The 12075-nt window shown below is 32.7% G+C and overlaps 1 protein-coding gene across 1 annotated transcript in view; it reads left to right on the top strand.

The window, feature by feature from the left end:
• Window positions 1–10822, top strand: part of LOC133612754 (calcium-independent phospholipase A2-gamma-like) — a 79673-nt gene extending 68851 nt beyond the window's left edge. Inside the window, exons 11-12 of the mRNA XM_061970432.2 lie at window positions 6498–6693; window positions 10051–10822. Of these exons, the coding sequence (XP_061826416.2) occupies window positions 6498–6693; window positions 10051–10304 (450 nt within the window). The 3' untranslated portion in view covers window positions 10305–10822. The remainder of the gene's footprint in view (window positions 1–6497; window positions 6694–10050) is intronic.
• The last annotated feature ends 1253 nt before the right edge of the window (window positions 10823–12075 follow it).

Raw genomic sequence — 12075 nt, 5'->3', positions numbered from 1 at the left:
TATTTGTGCACTTGAATATATATTCATATATTACATATAGACTATTATTTGTGCACTAAAATATATATTCATATATTACATATAGACTATTATTTGTACACTAAAATATATATATTCATATATTACATATAGACTATTATTTGTGCACTAAAATATATATTCATATATTACATATAGACTATTATTTGTGCACTAAAATATATATTCATATATTACATATAGACTATTATTTGTGCACTAAAATATATATTCATATATTACATATAGACTATTATTTGTGCACTAAAATATATATTCATATATTACATATAGACTATTATTTGTGCACTAAAATATATATTCATATATTACATATAGACTATTATTTGTGCACTAAAATATATATTCATATATTACATATAGACTATTATTTGTGCACTAAAATATATATATTCATATATTACATATAGACTATTATTTGTGCACTAAAATATATATTTATATATTACATATAGACTATTATTTGTGCACTAAAATATATATTCATATATTACATACAGACAATTATTTGTGCACTAAAATTTATATTCATATATTACATATAGACTATTATTTGTGCACTAAAATATATATTCATATATTACATTTGGACTATTATTTGTGCACTAAAATATATATTCATATATTACATATAGACTATTATTTGTGCACTAAAATATATATTCATATATTACATATAGACTATTATTTGTGCACTAAAATATATATTCATATATTAAATATAGACTATTATTTGTGCACTAAAATATATATTCATATATTACATATAGACTTTTATTTGTGTACTTCAATATATATTCATATATTACATGTAGACCAGTATTTGTGCACTAAAATATATATTCATATATTACATATAGACTATTATTTGTACACTAAAATATATATATATTCATATATTACATATAGACTATTATTTGTGCACTAAAATTTATATTCATATATTACATATAGACTATTATTTGTGCACTAAAATATATATTCATATTTTAAATATAGACTATTATTTGTGCACTAAAATATATATTCATATATTACATAGACTATTATTTGTGCACTAAAATTTATATTCATATATTACATATAGACTGTTATTTGTACACTAAAATATATACATTCATATATTACAGACTATTATTTGTGCACTAAAATATATATAAATATATTAAATATAGACTATTATTTGTGCACTAAAATATATATTCATATATTACATATAGCCTATTATTTGTGCACTAAAATATATATATTCATATATTACATATAGACTATTATTTGTGCACTAAAATATATATTCATATATTACATATAGACCTATTATTTGTTCACTAAAATATATATTCATATATTACATATAGACTATTATTTGTGCACTAAAATATATATTCATATATTACATATAGACTATTATTTGTGCACTAAAATATATATTCATATATTACATATAGACTAGTATTTGTGCACTAAAATATATATTCATATATTACATATAGACTATTATTTGTACACTAAAATATATATATATTCATATATTACATATAGACTATTATTTGTGCACTAAAATATATATTCATATATTACATATAGACTATTATTTGTGCACTAAAATATATATTCATATATTACATATAGACTATTATTTGTGCACTAAAATTTATATTCATATATTACATATAGACTATTATTTGTACACTAAAATATATACATTCATATATTACAGACTATTATTTGTGCACTAAAATATATACATTCATATATTACAGACTATTATTTGTGCACTAAAATATATATAAATATATTAAATATAGACTATTATTTGTGCACTAAAATATATATTCATATATTACATATAGCCTATTATTTGTGCACTAAAATATATATTCATATATTACATATAGACTATTATTTGTACACTAAAATATATATATTCATATATTACATATAGACCTATTATTTCTTCACTAAAATATATATTCATATATTACATATAGACTATTTGTGCACTAAAATATATATTCATATATTACATATAGACTATTATTTGTGCACTAAAATATATATTCATATATTACATATAGACTAGTATTTGTGCACTAAAATATATATTCACATATTACATATAGACCAGTATTTGTGCACTAAAATATATATTCATATATTACATATAGACTATTATTTGTGCACTAAAATATATATTCATATATTACATATAGACTATTTGTGCACTAAAATATATATTCATATATTACATATAGACTATTATTTGTGCACTAAAATATATATTCATATATTAAATATAGACTATTATTTGTGCACTAAAATATATATTCATATATTACATATAGACTATTATTTGTACACTAAAATATATATTCATATATTACATATAGACTTTTATGTGTGCACTAAAATATATATTCATATATTACATATAGACTATTATTTGTGCACTAAAATTTATATTCATATATTACATATAGACTATTATTTGTACACTAAAATATATACATTCATATATTACAGACTATTATTTGTACACTAAAATATATATAAATATATTAAATATAGACTATTATTTGTGCACTAAAATATATATTCATATATTACATATAGCCTATTATTAGTGCACTAAAATATATATTCATATATTACATATAGACTATTATTTGTACACTAAAATATATATATTCATATATTACATATAGACTATTATTTGTACACTAAAATATATATATTCATATATTACATATAGACCTATTATTTGTTCACTAAAATATATATTCATATATTACATATAGACTATTATTTGTGCACTAAAATATATATTCATATATTACATATAGACTATTATTTGTGCACTAAAATATATATTCATATATTACATATAGACTATTATTTGTGCACTAAAATATATATTCATATATTACATTTGGACTATTATTCGTGCACTAAAATATATATTCATATATTACATATAGACTATTATTTGTGCACTAAAATATATATTCACATATTACATATAGACTATTATTTGTGCACTAAAGTATATATTAATATATTACATATAGACTATTATTTGTACACTAAAATATATATATTCATATATTACATATAGACTATTTGTGCACTAAAATATATATTCATATATTAAATATAGACTATTATTTGTGCACGGGGGCCTTTCAGTGTATTGTAAATCAATACTGCGGTACAAGCTGTACACTGACTACTTTAAACATGACTTACTATTGTATTCCCCTTTGAGACGATGTGATTGTTGTTGATGTGAGATGTTATGGATTGTGTACTTGATTGTACATGCTGTAGCCCCAGGAAATAAACACACCCTCCTACTTTCAGTTTGTATTAATATGCAAGCGTGTCTTCGGCCTCATCTCCTTGCTTGCAGTAGGGAAATTAGAATTAGATTGCCTAGGAGATGACCCAGCAGACGGTGGAAATCAAAAGTGATGTTTAGTGCTGCCAAGTCAACTGATATGTACGTGCAACCTCAAGGGGATCTAGTTTGAGTCAATATAATCACGGCGGATGTGTGCACCATTTTATATCCGTTACAATTTGGGGCCGCCAGACGTTGATGAATGGTGGCAATTGTGGTTCTACATGTGTGGTCGTGTTTGTGTGGGAAAAGTTAACCATAGACAGTAAATCTCCATTGCTTTTGCTGCCTGAGGCTTCTGTGCCCCTCGACATTGACGAGTCCCGCCTCTTTTGTCGCGTGAGGGAGACCATTTGACCTTTTGAGGGGCGAAAGGAAAGGAGGACTGTTTGTTGCCATCACATAACTTGCCGTGAAGACCTCTGACCCTGACAACGTAACAGAGGTGGTGTCGTTTGGATGCTATCTTGGATTGAGCTCTTTAAAGGGGAACATTATCACCAGACCTATGTAAGCGTCAATATACAGGTAAAAGCCAGTAAATTAGAATATTTTGAAAAACTTGATTTATTTCAGTAATTGCATTCAAAAGGTGTAACTTGTACATTATATTTATTCATTGCACACAGACTGATGCATTCAAATGTTTATTTCATTTAATTTTGATGATTTGAAGTGGCAACAAATGAAAATCCAAAATTCCGTGTGTCACAAAATTAGAATATTACTTAAGGCTAATACAAAAAAGGGATTTTTAGAAATGTTGGCCAACTGAAAAGTATGAAAATGAAAAATATGAGCATGTACAATACTCAATACTTGGTTGGAGCTCCTTTTGCCTCAATTACTGTGTTAATGCGGCGTGGCATGGAGTCGATGAGTTTCTGGCACTGCTCAGGTGTTATGAGAGCCCAGGTTGCTCTGATAGTGGCCTTCAACTCTTCTGTGTTTTTGGGTCTGGCATTCTGCATCTTCCTTTTCACAATACCCCACAGATTTTCTATGGGGCTAAGGTCAGGGGAGTTGGCGGGCCAATTTAGAACAGAAATACCATGGTCCGTAAACCAGGCACGGGTAGATTTTGCGCTGTGTGCAGGCGCCAAGTCCTGTTGGAACTTGAAATCTCCATCTCCATAGAGCAGGTCAGCAGCAGGAAGCATGAAGTGCTCTAAAACTTGCTGGTAGACGGCTGCGTTGACCCTGGATCTCAGGAAACAGAGTGGACCGACACCAGCAGATGACATGGCACCCCAAACCATCACCCAACCATGCAAATTTTGCATTTCCTTTGGAAATCGAGGTCCCAGAGTCTGGAGGAAGACAGGAGAGGCACAGGATCCACGTTGCCTGAAGTCTAGTGTAAAGTTTCCACCATCAGTGATGGTTTGGGTTGCCATGTCATCTGCTGGTGTCGGTCCACTCTGTTTCCTGAGATCCAGGGTCAACGCAGCCGTCTACCAGCAAGTTTTAGAGCACTTCATGCTTCCTGCTGCTGACCTGCTCTATGGAGATGGAGATTTCAAGTTCCAACAGGACTTGGCGCCTGCACACAGCGCAAAATCTACCCGTGCCTGGTTTACGGACCATGGTATTTCTGTTCTAAATTGGCCCGCCAACTCCCCTGACCTTAGCCCCATAGAAAATCTGTGGGGTATTGTGAAAAGGAAGATGCAGAATGCCAGACCCAAAAACGCAGAAGAGTTGAAGGCCACTATCAGAGCAACCTGGGCTCTCATAACACCTGAGCAGTGCCAGAAACTCATCGACTCCATGCCACGCCGCATTAACGCAGTAATTGAGGCAAAAGGAGCTCCAACCAAGTATTGAGTATTGTACATGCTCATATTTTTCATTTTCATACTTTTCAGTTGGCCAACATTTCTAAAAATCCCTTTTTTGTATTAGCCTTAAGTAATATTCTAATTTTGTGACACACGGAATTTTGGATTTTCATTTGTTGCCACTTCAAATCATCAAAATTAAATGAAATAAACATTTGAATGCATCAGTCTGTGTGCAATGAATAAATATAATGTACAAGTTACACCTTTTGAATGCAATTACTGAAATAAATCAAGTTTTTCAAAATATTCTAATTTACTGGCTTTTACCTGTATATATGTATATATATGTATATATATATTTATATATATATATATATATATATATATATATATATATATATAGTGGTATGTTTACGAGGAAAAACCTTGTTGTGCTAGACTTTTTTTAATTGAAAATATTTGCAGACTTTCACTAGGGAAAAAAGTGATGAAAAATGTTATTTTAAGAGAGTGAACTCCCACGCTTATGAAAAAAGAGTTCAACCATATTTCACGAGGATCTAAAGTGTGGTTTTATTAGACAAAGGCGGTATGTTTATGAATATTAAAAAATGATAGTAAGCCTGGTCCTCATCCCCCAGTTTTAAGTTCGGGGTTGCTGTTTCCACAAAACAGGAGACAAGAAAGGGCTCCTGATACAATGTCTGGGAGCACCTTGCCAGATGATTGGTGGACTACAGGACGGTGTGGCCAACCCACCCCTCACATTCTCTCATGTCTTTTTCATTGAGCAACAAGACCGTGGCCATGATCTGGTCATTAACCACCACGGTCCCATAAACCAAGCTCTCATCCACCCTCCCAAGAGACACTTATGGGGGGGCCTCGTGGCTCCCAGCCCCCCAGCCTGGCCTCTTTAATGAGGACTGGCCCCTGTTTGTTTGATCATGCTGCCAACCCCGCAGCCCCTCATGCCTATTCATCAATCCCCACGGTGCCCCCCCGCATCGCTTTGGGTAGACTATGGATCCAAAGCAAAAGCACTCCAAGGCGGTTGTTCAATATCAAAGCGCTGCTGACAGGAACTGTGAGCCGAGGGGGAAAGAACACCAAGGAGAGAAAAAAAAAACCTATTTCCTTTGTCGTCTGCAGCCACATTGATCTCTTTTTTGTGTTTCCTCCAAAAATTCCTGTATTGACTCTGGTAAAATCCATGAAAATGTTTCCGAAAGTCTGACTGTGATCCTCACCAAAATCTTTCTCTCTGCCTGCAGGACGGAGGTCTGCTCATCAACAACCCCACAGCGCTGGCCATCCACGAGTGCAAGTGTCTGTGGCCCAACACGCCCTTGGAGTGCGTGGTCTCGCTGGGCACGGGCCGCTTAGAAACCACGGCGAGGAACAGCGCCACCTACACCAGTCTCAAAACTAAGATCACCAATGTCATCAGCAGCGCCACTGACACTGAAGGTAACTTGATTGTTGATGGATTTAAAGGGACAATGCACATGAGTGAACACAATATCACAGTCGTGCTGTGGAAAGAAGCTGGGTTGTATAGCAAAGAGGCTCATTTCCATGCGCGGTCCTCTACATAAAACTCATGAAAAACACACACAGGCATAAGAGCAACAATAATGATTCAAAATGTTTGCTTTGCATGACTTTTAGTTTAACCTTGAAAGTAAATGGAAAGCCTGAAAGGGGAAGTGCACTTTTTTTTTGGAATTGTGCCTATTGTTCACAATCATTATGAGACACATGGCGACAGATGGATTTTTTAAAAATGCATTGTAAATATTAAATAAACGTAAATAAAAGTCTGCTTACAGCGGAGCCAATGGAGCTCCTTTATTTCGCCCATAAAATCCAATAAATAACCATTTAAAAGGCACCAACAATACTCCATTTACATTTGTGTTATACTTATTATATTAAGTATTACTGATATTATTATAAATATTAACAAGTATTATTGATATTATTATTATAAATATTAACAAGTATTAGTGACATTCTTATTATAATTATTAACAAGTATTTGTGATATTATTATTATAAATATTAACAAGTATTAGTCAAATTATTATTATAAATATTAACAAGTATCAGTGATATTGTTATTATAAATATTAACAAGTATTAGTGATTATTATAAATATTAACAAGTATAAGTGATATTGTTATTATAAATATTAACAAGTATTAGTGATATTATTATAAATATTAACAAGTATTAGTGATATTGTTATTATAAATATTAACAAGTATTAGTGATATTGTTATTATAAATACTAACAAGTATTAGTGATATTGTTATTATAAATATTAACAAGTAGTGATTATTATAAATATTAACAAGTATTAGTGATATTGTTATTATAAATATTAACAAGTATTAGTGATATTGTTGTTATAAATATTAACAAGTATTAGTCATATTGTTATTATAAATATTAACAAGTATTAGTGACATTGTTATTATAAATATTAACTAGTATCAGTGATATTGTTTTTATAAATATTAACAAGTATCAGTGATATTATTATAAATATGAACAAGTATTAGTGATATTGTTGTTATAAATATTAACAAGTATTAGTGATATTGTTATTATAAATACTACATCATGTATATATTACATGTTATTATGAATGTTACTACATGACATATACTTACATCATGTATATATTACATGTTATTATGAATGTTACTACATGACATATATACTTACATCATGTATATATTACATTTTATTATGAATGCTACTACATGACATATATACTTACATCATGTACATATTACATGTTATTATGAATGTTACTGCATGACATATATACTTACATCATGTATATATTACATGTTATTATGAATGTTACTAGATACTACATATATACTTACATCATGTATATATTACATGTTATTATGAATGTTACTACATGACATATATACTTACATCATGTACATAAAACCCTAATGGAGACCAGGAGGTGTGGGGGAACATGCTTTTTTGCCGTACTAGAATATAACAAAGTGTATGTAAAGTGTGACTAAGGCCATGTTTACATCAACAGAGTTTCAAAAACACATATTTGGGCTTTAAAGGAGTGTAGTTTGAAAAGTGTTTATGTCTACACACAAACACACACACCTGCGGTCATATTTACTTCTTCCTGGGGGGGGCATAACAGAAAAATAATTAAGTTCAGCTCTAATCATAGCGTTGGCATTGGCACTTCAATAGTTCCACCCTGACAGGAATGCAACTTGAATTGAAAAACAAAAACTGGACTTACGCAAGCAGTTGCATACCTGCCAACTACTCCGGTTTTCCCGTAATTCGTACGGTTTTCATCAACCTATTCCGGGTTACGGTTGCAGTGATAAAAAATACGGTTTTTCATTAATTAAAAAAAAAAAAAGGGTGAAAACTACGCGAATTGCACCTTGTGCAGACAAGATTTTTCGATCGGACACGGAGGAATTAGCGATGTAAAAGACCACGTTGGGACAAAAAAACACAAGTCTAATGCCGTTGCTAGCGATACAAGTGGAAAACTTTCAACGTTTTTCGTCGCCCAAACAGATTCTTTGGATGTGATAAATGCCGAAGTTTTATTTACGGAGGCAATAATTGAGCATGGATTTCCAATCGCACTGGCTGATCACATGGGACAGTTAAATGTTTGTAATGCAACCTTTAAAAATCATTACGCGGTGATCGCGGTCCCAAAAATAAACTTTTCTTGCATGATAATGTCCAGAAAAATTCGCTTTATATTACTATAGAGTCCTTTTAACGAATGAGTTTGATGGTTTATCACAAACCTTAAATGAAAGAAGTCCTTTGTTCTCCTGCACCATGCATGCACTTTGGCCTTGCTTCGTGTTTGGTGCGCAATCCTGTCGGCTGTATTTCACAGCACGACATACTGTTAAAAGTGTTTATACTATTTATGCTTTCAAGTCCAAGTTGAAGAAATCTTGTTAAATGTTGACAGCATAACTACCAAAATACAGAAGTATGTCCTTAATATTTTTGCAGTGCTATTTCTGTTGAAAAGTTCAAATGATTACATTAGAGATGTGATGTGCCACTTTTCAAGTGTCTGATGGCTTCAATTAATTTTCATTAATTTTTCATATTTTGAATTCTTTTGAAAGGCTTACAAAAAAACTACATTTGAATTGTAATTCCATGCTATTGACAGGACTATTAATTGTAATGAAGTTAGCTTACCATGTTTACAGTATGATAATTGTGATAGAAATGTGAATTTTAGGCACAGAATATTTTTTTACAATTGAACAAGGCAGTAGATTATACAAGCTTGGACAGAAAGTTAATAATGACACCAATTTTTTTTTTTATGGAATTGTTTAGTACTGTTTTACCATTTGTTTACTGTAAAAAGTGTTTATACTTTCAATGAACAAATGGAAGTCTTGTGAAAGGTTGACAGGATAACTGGCATTAACTGTCAAAATAATTTCAAACTATTGAAGTTAGCTTACAGAATAAACATGTCAATCAACCCATATGATTTTTGCTGTAATATTTTTGTTTTGAAAAGTCACTGTGACTGATAGAAAAGTGATGGTTTTAGCAACATTTTAACCTGTCTGAATGCAATCAATCATTTTGCGTCGGGGGGCGAAGCCCTGAACCCTCCACCAGGACTTTGTCCTGGACCTACCGGGGCCTGCGGCCCTTGGACCCTGGCTACTAGGTTTTTATGATTTCAAAAGTTGGCAGGTATGCAGTTGTTGTCAAGGTGGTATGGAAGTCTCCCACTTAACACCTTCTTCTCTCCTTGGTCCTGCAGAGGTCCACGCCATGCTGGACGGCTTCTTGCCCGCCGACACCTACTTCCGCTTCAACCCCTTCGTGAGCGAAGACATCTCCATCGACGACAACCGCCGGGAGAAGCTGAGCCAGCTGCAGGCCGAGGGCGTGCGCTACCTGGAGAGGAACGAGGAGAAGCTGAAGAAGGCGGCTGGCATCCTCACCCGGGAGAAGGACGCGGGGCGGAGGTTAGCGGACTGGATCAAGACCAGGACTGACACGTACAAGCTCTAGACCACATTTTCACCTCACTTGGAGACTTTTTTTTTCTTTTTTTTTTGCCATGAAGAACTTAAACGTGATGAAACAGGTAATGAAAACTTGAAAATTATTTGGCAGCAGATTCCTAAACACAGGAAATAGATGATCTTTGACTTGTAGTAGGTCTTTAAAAAGAGAAAAGCGCACCTGTTGTTTAACCACTAGATTTTACAGTTAATACCTTTTTTTTTTTCCATTTACAGTAATGCACTGTAAAAACAACAACCGTAGATTTTACGGTAAAAAAAAAAAAGCAAAACACAGGCAGCTCAGAATTTTACTGCAAGAATGTCAGTAAAAAAAAAAGTCCTTCAAAACAGAAAGTGCTTCAGTTGTAAACACGACTTTAGATTTCACCATTTTTTTCCATTTCCCGTAAAGCAGTTGGCAGAAGTTGAGTGTAGAAATGTTCAGTCAGTCACTCGAAATTTCACCATTCAACGTTCAGTTTTGACTAGGGGTGTAACGGTACACAAACATTTCGGTTCGGTACATACAGTGGGGCAAAAAAGTATTTAGTCAGCCACCAATTGTGCAAGTTCTCCCACTTAAAATGATGACAGAGGTCTGTAATTTTCATCATAGGTACACTTCAACGGTGAGAGACAGAATGTGAAAAAAAAATCCAGGAATTCACATTGTAGGAATTTTAAAGAATTTATTTGTAAATTATGGTGGAAAATAAGTATTTGGTCAATAACAAAAATTCAACTCAATACTTTGTAATATAACCTTTGTTGGCAATAACAGAGGTCAAACGATTACTATAGGTCTTTACCAGGTTTGCACACACAGTAGCTGGTATTTTGGCCCATTCCTCCATGCAGATCTTCTCGAGAGCAGTGATGTTTTGGGGCTGTCGCCGAGCAACACGGACTTTCAACTCCCTCCACAGATTTTCTATGGGGTTGAGGTCTGGAGACTGGCTAGGCCACTCCAGGACTTTCAAATGCTTCTTACGGAGCCACTCCTTTGTTGCCCGGGCGGTGTGTTTGGGATCATTGTCATGCTGGAAGACCCAGTCACGTTTCATCTTCAAAACTCTCACTGATGGAAGGAGGTTTTTGCTCAAAATCTCACGATACATGGCCCCATTCATTCTTTCCTTAACACGGATCAGTCGGCCTGTCCCCTTAGCAGAAAAACAGCCCCAAAGCATGATGTTTCCACCCCCATGCTTCACAGTAGTTATGGTGTTCTTGGGATGCAACTCAGTATTCTTCTTCCTCCAAACACGACGAGTTGAGTTTATACCAAAAAGTTCTATTTTGGCCCACTGTATATATATATATATATATATATATATATACAGCCATTAATACAGGTAATGGCTGTATATATATGAGGAGACAAGAGAGGTGGAGAGTTTAGTTCAATGGCATATACAGCCATTAAGGTCTGGAGACTGTATTGTATAGACTAAATACTTTTTTGCCTCACTGTACCTCGGTTTAGAGGTCACGGTTCGGTTCATTTTCGGCACAGTAAGAAAACAACAAAATATAAATGTTTTGGTTATTTATTTACCAAATTTGTAAACAATGGCTTTATCCTTTTAACATTGGGAACACTATAATAATTCTGCCCACGTTAATCAACATTAAACTGCCTCAAGTTGTTGCTCAGATTAAATAAAATGACAACTTCTACATATAAAAAGTGCAACATTAAACAGTTTCAAGTCAACTCATCATGCTTAATTTATTACAGCATTTGGGAAGCCTGTAGTTGATTTATTATGTAA

Source organism: Nerophis lumbriciformis, linkage group LG10, assembly GCF_033978685.3.
Source record: "Nerophis lumbriciformis linkage group LG10, RoL_Nlum_v2.1, whole genome shotgun sequence".
In the NCBI taxonomy this organism is placed as follows: domain Eukaryota; kingdom Metazoa; phylum Chordata; class Actinopteri; order Syngnathiformes; family Syngnathidae; genus Nerophis; species Nerophis lumbriciformis.
This window is presented reverse-complemented; position numbering and strand designations above follow the sequence as displayed.